The 16,481-nt window shown below is 38.4% G+C and overlaps 1 protein-coding gene across 7 annotated transcripts in view; it reads left to right on the top strand.

Moving 5' to 3' along the window:
- LOC139971962 (apoptosis-stimulating of p53 protein 1-like) overlaps nt 1–16,481 on the top strand; it is a 52,969-nt gene that overhangs the window by 29,728 nt on the left and 6,760 nt on the right. For 2 of the 7 annotated variants that reach the window (XM_071978829.1, XM_071978827.1), the window contains 5 exons: nt 2,913–3,042; nt 11,834–12,000; nt 12,889–14,697; nt 14,963–15,096; nt 16,244–16,410. In XM_071978829.1, the coding sequence (XP_071834930.1) occupies nt 2,913–3,042; nt 11,834–12,000; nt 12,889–14,697; nt 14,963–15,096; nt 16,244–16,410 (2,407 nt within the window). Of the gene's footprint in view, nt 1–1,831; nt 2,327–2,912; nt 3,043–5,227; nt 5,838–11,833; nt 12,001–12,888; nt 14,698–14,962; nt 15,097–16,243; nt 16,411–16,481 lie in introns of those variants that run through there. The other 5 variants (XM_071978830.1, XM_071978831.1, XM_071978828.1 and 2 more) reach the window with 5 other exon arrangements.

The following is a 16,481-nucleotide window of genomic DNA, read 5'->3' as shown; positions in this document are numbered from 1 at the left end:
ACCATGAGTATGAATAGCAGTATGAGAACATAATATGTGTATTTAAGTATGGGTATGAGTACAAAGCTTAGTATTAGAATATATGGTTATTATATTTACTGAGTAGGAGTACAAAACCATGAGTATGAATAGAAGTATGAGTACATAATATGTGTATTTTTGTATGGGTATGAGTGCAAAGCTTAGTATTAGAATATATGGTTATTATATTTACTGAGTAGGAGTACAAAACCATGAGTATGAATAGAAGTATGAGTACATAATATGTGTATTTTTGTATGGGTATGAGTGCAAAGCTTAGTATTAGAATATATGGTTATTATATTTACTGAGTAGGAGTACAAAACCATGAGTATGAATAGCAGTATGAGAACATAATATGTGTATTTAAGTATGGGTATGAGTACAAAGCTTAGTATTAGAATATATGGTTATTATATTTACTGAGTAGGAGTACAAAACCATGAGTATGAATAGCAGTATGAGAACATAATATGTGTATTTAAGTATGGGTATGAGTACAAAGCTTAGTATTAGAATATATGGTTATTATATTTACTGAGTATGAGTACAAAACCATGAGTATGAATAGAAGTATGATAATGTTCAGTACTTGTACTAGTACGAGTACAAGAGCCTTAATTATGAGACCATGGGGTGTTTTTTGGTGTTTTTTTGCATTTTGCGAGTGTTAAACCCATGAAACAGTATGTATACAAATTAGAACACAGGATACATCACTCCACTGACTCCAGTACATTATCCGGTATGTGGTAAAAAAAACTTCCTGGTAATATTGAGGAAGCGAGTTACTCATCATTGAATTATTAAATTACTGAACGTATGATTGGTTGAGTAAATAGTTAACATGCAAAGAAACAAAGTCCTGCTTTGTACACAAAACATTGACTGTAACTAATTGTGTATCTAATTGTGTAACTAATTGACAATCGGTGATATTTCACAGAGTTTACCAGCCAGAGGACCAACCTGGAATTTGCTGGTTTGTGTTAAAAGTCTGGCTGATTGGAAAGTTGCCGGTCGTCCTGCAGAAAAAAAATTCTGACAAGTCTCAGTACAAGTTTGAAGGGTTGTTGATATTTTTTGAAATTGCTTCTGATTTCTTTTGAATCATGTCAAGCATCATCGACTTTTGGTCGAAGGAGATTTGAATGGGATTAAATCCATGGCAGGCCATTCATTTATTTATAAGTTTCCCGGCCTTATAAAAACCAGAAAAATTTACTCTGGAATAAAGGTCTCAGTATAAGTTTATTCCTACCGTGCAACAGTTTGTAGACACCACGATAGATTTACAAGTTAAATTGCTCAGGTTCTAACAGCAAGTAACGCTAAATACCCCAGGACAGTATACAAATATTTCACGTGACAGGTACAGCCTGCACTTGCCCTGGTCCTGGTGGATCTGTCCATGCTCTCTTACTCGGGAAAGTTTGGAAATCTAGTCTAGATACTAGAGCAAAAGAAAGTACCAAACACCTGCATTTAGAGCCTAGATCTCGTACATTACTTGTACTCAATACCAGAATGAATCCTTCTTTTACTCATACTCAAAAAATAGACCAGAAAGTAACATGTTTGGTTGCCTAAGAACTTGAGCAAGTGATATTGAAACAAAACCCAGTAAAACATCTGCATTGAGCTGTTGTTGCTTTCAAAATATGCTAACTATGTTCTTCTCTCAACCTGTGCCAAGGTAGCGGCCAATGTGTGAGTGTAAAATACTACTGAATTTAGATAAATTTGCTCTTTGAAAAGTTGTCACTTTTCTTGGAAGGATTGTGTTTTACAGAAGGTGGAATGAGGTATGACTGCTCAGTCAAATAAATCACTTTCCTTCATGAACCCTATTATTGAATTCTTTGGACTTGAAAGAAAATGCATAAAATTATGCGCAACCTTTACTTGTATCCAACCAACGTGGCGCATACTGCAGGGTATTATGTCAAAGGTCATACCAAAGGAAGCAAAATAACAACAATATTAGACAAGGGTTATAAAAGTAGGATCAATTGGGGAAATATGAAACCGAAATAATATTAGAGTTGATATAGAAGTGAGAGGTCAAAGGTTTAATGTTGAACTGAACTGCAGTAGTTCCTGGTAAGGGTACAATTACCATCTAGGTTGACAGCTTTGAGGGAAAAGTTTATGCTACATTTACTTGAGGGTGAAAAGCTTGTAGTTGTTTACCAGAGTGGAGTACAAGAACTACCAGGGACAAACTACTGAATGGCATTTACTTCTGAGATGGGAGGAATGTGTCATTTGTAAACTTTTGATGGGAACAGTGAGGGCAAGCATGGTGAGAATTTCTTTTTAGCTGACAACGAAACTGACTTCACTGGTCAATTGAAATCAACTTCATTTGCTTCACAGCTACAGGTCTTTCTATACACATGTACTTGTAGTACTATGATTACAACTGCTGAGCTTAGCTACTGATATAACACCAGAGTACCACCTCAATGGCCTCTATCTTCCACTGTCCACCACCCTTAAATAGTATTTCTGTTTACTTCAGAGTGTTTTTTACAAACCCAGCTACTGTTGTTTCTATTGTATTCTATTGCATTGAGAGAGTGCCTTCTTAAACAGTAGAAGTTATTTTGTTATGAAGTTCTTTTGAAGTGGTTTTGCTCTAGGCTATTTTAGAAACTGGTTGTATTTGGATTCACTAAGTTTTTTGTTTAGTTGTTTGGCCTCTAGGAAGCAGTGCTGAATAGGGAGCTAACTCTTGAGCCTCTACAGCCAGAGTGCTGTGGTCACGTGGAGACAGGTTCAGACAGGAGGAACATATATACCTAAAATAACAAATGCCAGACTTTGGGATATTCACTGGCTCTCATCTTATATGTACTTGAAGTTTATTCCTTGAATTTTCTTTGCAGCGTGAACAAGAGGAAAACATCCGCTTGGAAAAGCTTAGAGAGAAAGTGGAAGTTCAAGAAGAGAAGCTGAAGAGACTGAGGGCAGTGCAGGGCCAGGCGGATGCGACGAGACTATCGAATGATTCCCTGTGTAAGTAGCTGTTACATTTAGCCTGCAGTGAGAATCTGGGCCACTTTGAAGACTGAATGGTTCTCTGTTCTGTCGCCACATGGGGGGGAGGGGGGGTAGGAGAGGAATAAGGCATAGGTTGGGACATTCTTCGGCCTGTGGGAACTTCATCATTGTAGGACAAAGGACGAGAGGATAGGTTGTACTTGTAGCCGGGATGTTGATGGTGATGCTGGATATCATGTAACTGCTGGGCTATGTTTACTTTACTCTCCATTCTTCAGCTTCAGCACCCTTATCTACCATAACCTACCCATAATAGTAACATTGTGGCACCTGTACCTCCTCCCATCGACCCACTTCCTCACCCATCCAAGGTCACCATTGTGAAGACTTTACACAGGCTGGTTTCATCTTTACCGTTCTGAATCTCAATGGTATCGTCATTCTTTGCAACCAGAGTATTCACCATCACGTTTTCACCACCGATAACACGTTGCCATTGTTGATCGCATTTGCCAGTTGATTAAATTGTAATGTCGTTTTCAGTCATTTCAGCATCAACTTACACATGTTCTGAACAGTTTGTCTATTAAATTGTAATGTCGTTTTCAGTCAATTCAGCATCAACTTACACATTAACTGAACAGTTTGTCTATTAAATTGTAATGTGGTTTTCAGTCATTTCAGCATCAACTTACACATGTTCTGAACAGTTTGTCTATTAAATTGTAATGTCGTTTTCAGTCAATTCAGCATCAACTTACACATTAACTGAACAGTTTTTCTATTAAATTGTTCTATTTTTGATGATAATGCCAGTTGCCTGCAGTTAAGCCATCTCAGTACTCTGTGTCAATGACCAGGTTCGAAGTTGGGAGGGGGGATGCGGTGGCCGTCAGGTAGACCGAGGAAGAAAAGTTGCAATGGCAGATTGATACTGACTTTTTTTTTGACGCTTCATTGCAATATGCTCTTAGGGAGTATTTTCCCAACTCTGTGAGTCAAGTTGAAATATGTCTGATTTATTCAGTGAATTGAGCATGAGGAGATGTAAGTTGATCAACGAAAACTGGCACTGGGGGAAAATAGACAAATAAAGAGGGGAATTCTTCCAGAACAAAGAAAACTGCATTGATCAGAATGCTGAAAATTAGATTAGACTAGACCGAGTTTGTTGACAGACTTTCAAGCATCTGCTCTATGGCTGGCAGAACAAGGAAGTTTTTTTTGTCCCCATGCCAGCACTTTGTTGTTTAGCAACAATGGGATATATGTTATTGCAACTGTTGAATGTAGCGGTGCGAATTCATTGTACCACCGTTATCGTAATGTGTGCCTCATTGAGATCAGTTTTCATGGCAGGTGTAAGTCGGGCGAGAAAATAGCCTTTGTGATAATGGGATAATATTTGTTTGGCTCTAGCCATGAAGATAATGTTTTATAGGACCTCTGGGCTAAACAGTCCAGTCTTTATTGATATAATATGGATCATTCTTATCTCTCTCGTTCATGAGGGAGAGGCGGGGGTGTGAGATGTAAAGAGAAGAGAAGGAGGAGGGGGGGGGTTGTTGGTCACTTTGTTAGATGTGTCTATATGGCAGCCTATTTTAATTAGATGTTACTTTATGAAGTGGAATAAACTATCGATTGGCAAAATTTTGGAAGTGTTAACAATTGTTGGAAGAATGCATTGTTGATTGAAAACAAATGGACCCCTTCCTCCCCTGAAAAACAATTTCTTAACAATTTTATCAACTAGCTAGTGTTCATCTCAGGGAATAACAAATTAATTCCTATTTTTAGATCAGAAGAGAGAAAAACAATATAATTATTGAACTTCCCTAATTGACCCTAATTGAGATGAACTATTTATCCCACAATATAACCGTCGAATATTTCTTTAAGATCAAGAATACAATAAACCTTTGTATTTAACTTGCATCTATTCAAAGTAATCATTCTTTATATTGTCTGTTGTTTGGGGCAAGTCTGTGTCACTGAACCCACAAATACACTTTTCCCTGAGTTATGAAGGCAATATTCCTGTACTGCTGTGTGTAGATCTTTACACTGTGCATATATACTCAAAATTCCTCTCTAAAACACACTCTTGAGCAAGAAATAATGAACTACCATACAACTGTAAAATTTGACAGAAAGCAGCAACTTCATATAATCTTTTTCAGCATCAATAAATCGGTACTATAATATATATATTCATTCTTTCATCTTTTTGTCTGCATCCCAATCAAAAAGTTGGGAATGTTTTTTTCACCTTAATCTCCACTTCTGAAAATATCCCAAAGGGTTAAGGGTGAGCAAGAATACAGAACATAAGGCAAGGTCAACCAATAGTAAATCCAGTTATATTGCTCAAGTGAAGTGAGTTTTTTTTTTTTTTTTTTTTGGTGGAAGGAAAGAACTTATTACAAATTTCCCTGGAGCCTTTTTTATCAGGGCAGAGTTAGGAACAATGAAAGAGAAGAGAAAATATGCTGTTGGGGTGGCAGAGTCTGTTAGTTTGGAATTTTCTAGCATTACTTGGCAGCCCATGGTGGAGCATGGACGTGCAGTTTAGCAGGATACCCTATGGCTTGTGTCGGTCTTAATCCAATGCTTCAAGGAGCCCCCCAAAAAACATATTTTGAAGAGACTCTTGTTGTGTCTTTGCTACCGTTTGAGTTTGTGGTGAAGATCTTTGTGACAGATATTTTGGTGCAAAGTTGTTGTTTTTCTTCAACAAAAGGATAAATAGTGATAGACAAAGAAGGGAATGCCAGTGGAATCGCTTCAACGACCACGACCACCGGAAGGTTTGGTTTTGAAGTTTTTCATTTCTTGAACTTGGTTTATAGCCCACACTCTTGGGGTTAAGGAATTGATACTAATTTTCAACACTCAGGCTTCTCTCAGAAGAGGTTTTTTTGATCCCCTTAGGATATCGAGCGAGAAAACTGGCTGTATATTTCTGGATTTGTTCAGTTTTTGCTGCAACAACAAACAGTCCAAAATCGATATTATTCCTTACCCATCGCTCTCGTCTGCATGGCTATAGGGCTATTAAATTTCATTTCTGTGGATTCTCTTCTGGTGGCATTTTGATCCTAATTGTGAGCTGATGCTAGAGATTCCTGGAACAACAATTTTTCTTGTTGATGCTTCCTTATTTGAAGCCTTTATCTCAGCTCAATAGTGTCTTCATAAAAAGTCAGCAGGGAAATAAAATTCTAGCCAGCGGTTTTGTCCTTGCCTTTGAGGAAATAGGTAACTAGAGGCGAGAGAAAGAATAGAATGCACGGTGGAAATGGTAGTAATGATCTCTAGTAGAATAAATGCTGTGTTTTATTCTTTCCTTCTTCTTTCTTTCTTTGTGTTGGTCAGTCTGTGTCGATATTTTCTTCTGCTAAAGATATTGGTGGACTTGTGTGGTTTCTTAAAAATAGAAAGCTTCATAGCTGCTAAAAGTAATGTGTAGCATGCTGCAGTTTGTCACAGTGCTCTTGAGATTGTGTAACTGAATGTTTTTGAAATTAAAAAGGCATTTTGATAAAAATTAATTTCTTAATTTAATTAGTTATAAACACTGTATCCATCATTTAGGGTAAGGTGACCATATTTTCCTGACTGGAATCAGGGACATTTATTACGTGACTGATATGGGGGAGGGGTCTAAGGAAAGGGGGCCCCCTCCCCTTTGGAAAATTTTCAAGTGCCTAAAGTGCTTAGATGTAAAATGGTGATACTTAGAAGCACTTTTTAATCAATTTTATTTTCAAAAATGTAGCTTTTTCTTAGATGAAATTCACTTACTTTACGTGGTTCTTTGAGAGCTTGTGAGTTGCTCATGCTCACACTATAAGTGTGCTAGGCTAGATCGATCTAGCATATTTTAACAGTGTTTCCACTTTACACTGGCCCACCTGAAATACTGGTCATAAGTTCCGTTCTGCGACTGCACACTTGACTAAATTATGTTTTTACAATTATTTTACTAATAATGTGGGATATTTTCGAAATTCCTGAAAAATTTAATGAATCGGGGACATTTTCGGGGACACTTGTTCATCGGGGACAGCACACTGTAATCGGGGACTGTCCCCGAAAATCGGGGACGTCTGGTCACGTAACTTAGGGAGACTGGAGTATATACCCAACATTATGTGAATGCCACCTGGTTACTGTAGGTTTAAATATTGACAGAATGTAACAAATAAGCTGGAAACTCACAACAGAATCTTGGATTATCTTTGAAGTAAGGTATCCCTCTTGATGCACTTAAAAATACTAAGCACAATTCTTCAAACCATGCTATATTTATAAATGCATTTAAAGAAACAAAACAGTATTTTCAGTTGTCGCTTTAACTGCAATATTTTTGTGTCTAATGGAATCAAAGTGCTCACAACCATTGTCATGATTAAAATTAACTGCTAAGAGAAGGCTGTTTGGGATTTTGTGTGTTTTGGTCGTACTTGGTTGCTGCTACAGTTTGAGGCATGGAATCGTGTTGCTCTGAGAAGAAAATTCTGCATAGAATCCTAGTGGAAGTATATTCATAATTTTTGTGCTTGTAAACTGTTCCCAAGCCATACTCTCATAGTAGGCCTAAAATCTCTTGAAATGTTTTAGATTTCAGGTATTTCGTTAGGGTTCAAATTTTGTCTAGCAGTTTTGAAGGTTGCTTTTATCTCTTATAAAATGCTTTGGTTACATCTTTGCTCTGGTCCGTTTTACACAGCGCTTTGCATTGCGTTACTGGATAAAATATTCCCCGAATTTCAGATGGATGATGCTGCACACGTCGGCTTATTATTATTGCGATCACTTTACAGAGAGATTCTTATCTTATGCTGTAATCTTGGCATCTTTTGTTGGGACATTTGTTTATTACACTGCTACAGTATTACATGATTCATCAAAATGTGCGAGCTATGTGGAATAGATAATAGAAAAATACAAATTTGGTAAAATATTTTGTTATGTATATTAGCATACACACATATCAATATAGAGCCATTGGTATTCATATATCTTTCTATTTTGAAGTGGCGAATGCAGGAGGATGGAGAAGGCAAGACCAAAGTTAAATATTTTGTTATTATATTATATAGCTGATGAATTGGATACAGTGCATACTAATTACTGAGATGTTGACCATATCTGTAGACCGTACAACGGTTTGAAGAACTTTTAATTTGTCAGTGTCTTTGGTGATTATTAATCAAGCGGAAGTTGTTTTTATTTCAGACAAGCCCTTCGGTTTCCTCGTGTCCGTTTATTTGCCATTCATACTGTACATGTGACAGATTATGTTTGAAATCACGATTTGTACCCATCATCATTTGTTCAATGCTTGACAGTAGATGTATTGTAATTTATTCCTGGCTCTCTCCCACCTTTGTTATGTTCCACGGAGGAGATCATGTGCCTTTGTCTTGGTCGTAGTAATGAAACACACGTGTCTCAGACGTTTTATCACGATCATCAGTCACTAAGATGAGCTACTGCCTGCCGTCCTGCTAATAGCCCTGATTGATAATAGCAGCTGTAAATTGCTGTCTCATTTAGATCTTCTCAAGCAGACCTAAAGAAATGAATGACACGGGCGGGCGGCGGAGACATCCCAGTAATTAATGGATGGATGTTTTGGAATGCAGAAACGGAGGAGCAAGGATGTACAGGTGTACAGGCATTTTGTAAACCCTAAATCATTCTCGTGACCGTTCATCAGAGTGGGAAGTATTTATTTACAAGTCTTTAAGAGCGATCTACGTTATCGTTTCTCCAAGGTGTTGTTTGGATATGACTTTGATCAGATCAATATCTGCCAACATATTTCAGACAACTCTCTTGGCACTGTCATAGATTCGTCTCTAGAATTTTGATCTAGACCAAGTATTGTTAAAGCGTGGAGAGTACATTTGTTGTAATATTATAATATCTGTGTCTAACCACCAAACACTTGTCATTTATTAGACCAAAAACAAACACTTGAGATGGAAAACTGCTCAAGCAACCTTGGTGCATTCTGTTAGAGGTAAAATATTTTAGAATGAAAGTCTTAGAACCAACTGCTGTACAGTACACTACTAGTATAGTATAGTAATATTAGTCGTTTTGGGCTGTAATTGTTAACCAGCGTCTGTCCATATTTAAGATCAACTCTGTTTCAATACGAGGATTTGGATACCAAAACTTGAGTGGAACGTGACAGGCGTCTCTTACCAGACCTGCAGGGGATCTGACTAATCTGTCTTCCCCTCACTAATGCACCCTGATTCCCTAACTTTCTAATGTATAACTAGTACCTGTAGCACTGTGTGCTTCGATACAATCCTGCATCCTGGTAGAACTCTATACCATCCATTCTGGTTGGCAAGTACAGTATTTTGTTTGGGCAGTGACCTATCATATTTGGAAATTTGGTTGTCATCTGTTGAACTCAACACACTGTACAAAAAAAAGAAGGACAAATACTCTTGTTCTGGTGGTTGTTTATCTGATATTTCAGTTTTGGAATCAGTTTTCAATCACAAGATTTCTTTCAATGAATTGTTTGAGATGTTTGCATTGATTTTGGTCAATTGTGTAAAACTGTATGACAAGCCCTTCTAGAGCAGTTGTAGTATATCATACCATGGAGCTATCTGTTTATAGCTCCATGATCATACACACCCAAGTCATTTTAAGGGCAAAGCTGATGGTTGAATTTGCTTTTCCTTTAACACTGTGTTTCTTTCACTCCTCCCTCTGGGCCTGAGAACAACAGTGAACAGACTCTCATGATTATGAATCGGATATGTTTACATGCAAGTGAACTGTCACAATTTGTGTCAACAGATCTGTCCATGTGGTTGAGAAATATTCTTTTCACCTGAGACAGAAACAGACTCTTGTCTTGACAGATTTAAAAGATTTAATTTTATCCTTCCATTCAACAACAACCGTCTAATTGGTTTTCACTTTCGGTAATTGCCGTCCATAAATCCCTTCGTTGTTGACAATTGTTGCTGAGATGAGAGAGCGGGGGGGGGGGGGGAAATATCCGCAATTATACAGAAAATATCTTGATTCTCTGTGTTTGGAACAAGGGTGTCGGTTAATATCAATCATGGTTTATGTCGTACTCTGCTCGTAGAAAAAAGGTATTATGTACAGTAACTGACCAATACCACAAATTATATACACACTTTATTGAAAGTTTGTGGGTTCATTCTCAACTGTAAACACATGAACTACTGTGTTATTCCAATCTATGTTTGAGGTCTTTTTGTTGAGAAAACTTTGAAAAATCAACTCATGAGTTTTTCATGCTCCAAATAAAAACAAGAGCATAGATATTATGATTATACCATAACTTCATGAATAGATCCTCAATTTTTTTTTTTTTCTTTGCCCCTTTATTGGAATATAGAATACACTCCTGTGTGATACTGTCATAAATTTATTAATTAGTTTTTTCTTTTGTCCCTTCCTCCTTCAAAATGGACAGGTCAAACTGTATCAATGTCAGTATTTATTGCTATTCCATTTCCAATATGGAAACTTGTCACATTTCTGTTTTTGTTTTCAAAAGTTAATGTCAGTTTATATAATATGCGTAACAGTTCCTACGAACACAGAGGTGTTAACTTTTAAGTGGATTTTATTGGTATCATTTTAATTCAGAAGATTTCATTCATTGCCAAATGACAGTAGACACTAGTTTATGCAACTTCATATGTTCTCAAAATAGTAAATAGCACTGGCTGGAGGCTATTGCAATAGCCACCTTCAAGCTTTCCACAGTAAACCCACCCTACAGGTGCAAAATTACCTAAAAGACCAATTGCCACTAAATATGATGCCCTCTTTGAAATACCATAGGTTTCTGCCCTTAGCAATGAATGATTATATTTAAACATACTTTTTGGGGTTTGAGTCCTAGCAACCAAACCCCCCTCCCCCCACCTCTCTCCCCCACCCCCTTCCACAAACTCTTCTGCCAGCTGCAATAGCTCATAGCTCCTATCCCTTATAAAAGTCATAAATTTTACAAACCAATGCATGGTCCTCTGGAAGCACCACAGTATGTAAATTACAGGAATATGTAATAAATTCCATTTCCTGTTTGGAGATATTTGTGGTACTTGAATCAATGCATGTGCATGTACTTACAAACATTCCTGCCATAACTCCATCAGATCTCAGCACTCATTTAGTGTAATGAAGTATGATGAAGTAGTCATTAACAGGTTTATTGCTCTGCTATAAGCACTTATCTCAGGAATTTCCTTCAAGATCAGAAAGAACAAGCAGTCCACCTGTAGTAATTTGTAAGAATGCTTGTGGCGGCTCACAAGTCTTTCGTCATTCGTTTTCAGGCAGCTTGCAACTTTAAGTCCATCATTTGTAAATCCTGCTTGGATTGATTAAGTGACAGCAGTTTTTACATAACGTAGAATCTGTTTGGTGAGGTTTGTTTCCAAATTTCATTGACACGGTAACGTTTTCTGACTTTTTGGTAATATCAAATATATGACTAAAACCGATGTCTTATTGCAGTTCGTATTGTAATATTTATTATTCAGAAACATTTTAAATGGAGAGTCTAGTTTCACAATTTTTACGATTATTACTTCCTAAGTTTCCTCATAGAGACAACTGTTTGGGATAACTTTAGAGAAACTGCTGTATATCATCACCATTAATACTAAGGGAACAAAACCTTGTTTCTTGCTTTAACAGTAATATGTAGCAAACATGACAAGGTAATAATGACATTTTTCAAAGATCACCGCAATCATTATTTCTCTGGCATTTTGTTCAGCAGCTGAATTGGAGTCTGTGAAGGCACTCTTTGTCGAGAAGGAGAAGGAGTTAGCCAAGTGCTTTGCCAAGGTCGAAGAGATGACCCACCAGTTGAAGCAGCTACAGCATGCCCCACCCCCAAATGGTCGTAAAAATGATCTTGAGCATCTCAAACGGGAACTTTTGGTGAGTGAGATGGCGATCAGAGCAGAGCTGTTTATTTTTTTTTGGGGGGGGGGGTACTTTTGTATTGTAGTTTTGATACTAAGGGCACATAGCTGTGTATTTCAGTAGATTTGTTTGATATCATGAAGACAAGGTGGAGAATTGCAAAGACTTTGTTTATGACATTTGAATAATAAGAACTTATGAAAATATTCTGGACCACAGAATTTTCAAAACTAAAATGGAATCATTTGACTCACTTTTGAGAAGTGTCCGGTAGATATGGTTAACGGTCATACCTTGGTTGTTCGAAGGAATAACCATGTGGCTGATGATAAAACAACCATTTTGGTTAAAGTCAACAAAATTTGCTAGATCGCTGTTTTGAAATCTCTAAATATTTCACTGGTGAGGTAAATTCCTTTCATCAGCTAAATGTCTTATCCTAAACTCAAGAAGAATAAACAAACACAAGAATATTTGTATGCTTTGTGATGTTATCAGAACTACATGCATTTCTCAAAAATGTATTTCACATATTTTATCCCCCCACCCCCACACCCCCCCCCCCCATGCTTGACAAGTAGTCCATGAGAAAAGACATCACAAGACCTCTTACTGCTTCATGTGTCATGATGTTATCACTCACACTGTAGAATAATATTTAGAAAAATGTTTTCATTGTTATAAAAATTCATTTTTTTCTGTAGAAATAATGACATGATTGGTGTAAATGGTAGTAAATTCTGGAAGTATTTCAGTACTTCGGTATAGATGTTTGCTGATCTATAGTCATTCCTCTAAACGGATATTGTTGCTGTAATTACCTCCTTTTGGAATTAATCTTTCATCAGTCCTTAGTTAATTTATTGATTTGTTTTTTTTTTTACCTTTTTCTTTTCTCTTCAGAATCATAACAACAGAAATGAACAGCAGAGCCAGCATCTAGAGAGACAGGCCGGACTACTCAATCAACGTAGCCAAGGCTTGAAGGAAGTAGACAAGAGGATCGAGGAGCTGAAAGAATTACTTCATCGCAAGAGGTCTTCGCAGAACGTGCCCTCCTCAAACAGTAGTAATAAGAATAATAGTAACAGCAGGAGCTTCTCCAATGGTGCTGTCTCTCGCGGTAAGTTTTACTCCACCTCTCAGAGGTCTGTACCACCAGATGATAATGGACAGTACGATGGCCGACAGGGGACCAGAGGATACCCTCCTCACCCCCATCCGCAATCATCTCAAGAAGGACCAAACAGTCGCAGGAGTTTACCCATGTCCAACGGCGGTACTCTGCCAGCCGATACTAATGGCAACGGCTCTTGGGCGAAGCCGGTCATTATGTCAGGCGGGAGACCTGGCGATATGCCAGGTAGGCATCAGCTTTCGACCAGTCCAAGAACGTCACCGCAACAGAACCGCCATCCTGTCCCTCTGCCCAGAAGGCCCTCCTCCCAAGATCCAAATGGGCTACGAAACCGAGATGACAATAGCGGCAGTGACACCTCGTCCCTGACAGAGAATTCTAGCCTGGACAGTGTTCCGATCTCTACAACAGGCCTTACCAGACAGAGACCACCACCCCCTGGCAATAAGCCCATTAGAAGCTCGCCCATTCAAAATGTCAGAAACAATGGGTCTTACTCACCCGTACCTCGAGTGCCTCCCGGAACGAACGCATCTGCAAATCCTAATAGGAATTCTACGTTATCAGTCAGGGACCCACACACCAAACTCCTACAGACCAGGCCTGCAGGTGATCGATCCCCAATGTACAGTCCAAGTAGCCCAACGGCCTCGGCATCATGGTCCCAGAGCGATGGTGGCTCAGATTCGGGCTCTCAGATCGACGGTCATCACCCCAGAGATCCAACGAACAGGAACAACATTCCACCATCCGCACAGCGCCACCACCCTCCATCACCACCCATGCCGCAGCGTCCAGTACCGGCCCACAGGATTAACACGACCAAACATTTAGATGCAACAGATAGCTCAACTTCCAAGGAACAACCAGCTCCACCAGAAGGCATTCAAGGCAGGAATTCACGGCAGATATTTCACCAACATTCGCCAGCGACAGTCGGAATTTATAATAGCAACGGCGTCAATAGGCCCACAGATGATTCCCACGGATACGACTCCGAAATCAGCGAGCATTCACAAACAGATGATGGCACTATGGCAGCTATATCGGCAGATAGACCGGCTAGTCCAATTCATGACCCTACCCTGGTGATTCATCAATATTACAAGGATACAGATCGACTCCAGAACATGCCCCGCCCGTTGAAGAAGCGAATATCGTTTACGGAGAGTAAAGATGAGAACTTCTCCTTCATGAGGTCAGAGTATCGGGATAAGTTATTCCAGCAGACCGGAAAGGCCAAAGGAAATCTGAGCTTGAAAGAGGAGCCCGAGAAAACGCCCTCAGATTCCGGCTCGGAGGGAATAGAGAAGGAAGGCAAGGGCGCCACCGAAGGCGGTGAGTACAGCAACGATGCCATTCTGACTCACAAGCAATACAAAGAGGCCCTAGCCATGCTGTCCCAGTCTCCTATACTCTCACAGTCCACAACCAGGGCCGGACCCCACGGCATTCTCAAGAGGGAAGGCAAGTCTAGAAGGAAAGGTGTCCGGGTCAGGTTTGATCCACTGGCCTTACTGCTGGATGCATCGTTGGAAGGGGAATATGATCAAGTCAGACGGATCATTCAAGAGGTAAGTCAAGGAAAATGTTTGAGACTGTGGATTGGGATGTCTCTAGGCGGTTGGGAGAGGTATGATCCATCACTTGGCATTGCTGTTTGATACAGAGAAATCTCTCTTTACATACTATTCCTCCCCCCCCTTGCCATCCCCCCCATATATATGTATTTATGTATATATATATTTGCAAAAGCATTTGGTATTTGCATGCAAAGCATCTTCAGAGAGAATGATTTCCATGTTTTTACTTAAACGTCTTACATATCTATCTCCGCAGGTTCCCAATCCAAGTGATGCAAATGATGAAGGCATAACAGCTCTACATAATGCCATCTGCGCAAACCATTCTAAGATTGTCAACTTTTTGATCCTATTTGGTGTGGATGTTAATTCTCCCGACAGCGATGGATGGTAAGATAACCCCCCTCCCACCGCCCCTGCACACTCTGAAATACCTATAAAAGTTTGATAACTTCTGTTAGTTTCTATGTGCCTACATTTATCCAACATGAGATTGATCAATGAGATAGTTCTCATGATTAAAACCTGCTTAATGCAAAATCTGTCCATAATTCAAGAAATTTGACATTTTGATTAGTTTCGCTAAATTCTTGTGCATAACTCTACGCTGTTCCCTGAAGGTAAATCGTAGGCGATTCATTCTGGTACATGCAGAAAACTGACAAGCCACTCCAAACTTTAGAATGATCTTTAATGGCTTTTACTGCAAATAATTTATTTAAAGTTTGTGAGAAAATGTGCAAGAGACAAACCAAACAGGAATTAAATGCATCACAAAGAAGTGGGAGGAGGGAAAGAAGGGAATAAAATTATGACAAATTCATAGGGGAAAAAAACTTAATAGAGAAGAATTATTCATACATCAAATTAGTATGGAATAAATTCATATTGTCAGCAATAAAGATGGAATTTTATCTCCATCTATTGGTTACTCCAGATGGGCTGAAATTGTCAGTCACTCATTTCCAATATGTAGGTTTTGTTTAAAAAGATTGTTGACATAAGCAAACATCATAATATTAAAGATTGGAAGTTGAGTCATGGATAGGATTTCACTTTATCTTGTAAAAATAAAAAATGAAGAGAAAAAAAGTCATGCAAATGGCTGAAAATTGACTCAGCCAAGTAGTTTAATTAATAATTCATTATTAACAAAAGTTTCAAAACGTTTAAATCCCAACCATCGTCTTTACCATACTTGACATATAGTGAGAGTTGTGAACAATGAGCAACTTTTATCTAAAACTTATGAAATAATTCCATTTGGGAATTGTCAGTATTTGAAAGTCATACCCAAGGAGGCAGCCATTCTGTTCAATATGTTATGTCTAAGTGTCTTTAGGAAATTAAATCTTTTACCATCATTTTCTTTTTTGTTTTGACTTTATTCTCACGATGATAGCATTTCTGTAATCTTAAAAACAAGATTTAAAAATATAGACAAAATATAAATATAGCCAGAGCAGATAAAATGAGGGACAATTTTTGTTCTCTGTAATGTTTATAGTTTGATAAACTGGTCTTTTTTATTTTCCAGGACACCCTTACATTGTGCTGCATCGTGTAACAATTTGAAGATGGTGAGGGCATTGGTGGAGCGAGGTGGTTGCGTTTTTGCTACCACGATCAGCGACAAGGAGTCGCCTGCTGAGAAATGCGAGAAGGAGGAAGACGGCTACCTTGGTTGTTTTGAATATTTAAATGGTAGGGACTGGAAATTATGATTATATTATGCAATGAAAAATAAATCATTATGCTGTATAGTTAGAAAAGCA

Source organism: Apostichopus japonicus, chromosome 8 (assembly GCF_037975245.1).
Source record: "Apostichopus japonicus isolate 1M-3 chromosome 8, ASM3797524v1, whole genome shotgun sequence".
Classification (NCBI taxonomy): Eukaryota; Metazoa; Echinodermata; class Holothuroidea; order Aspidochirotida; family Stichopodidae; genus Apostichopus; species Apostichopus japonicus.
This window is presented reverse-complemented; position numbering and strand designations above follow the sequence as displayed.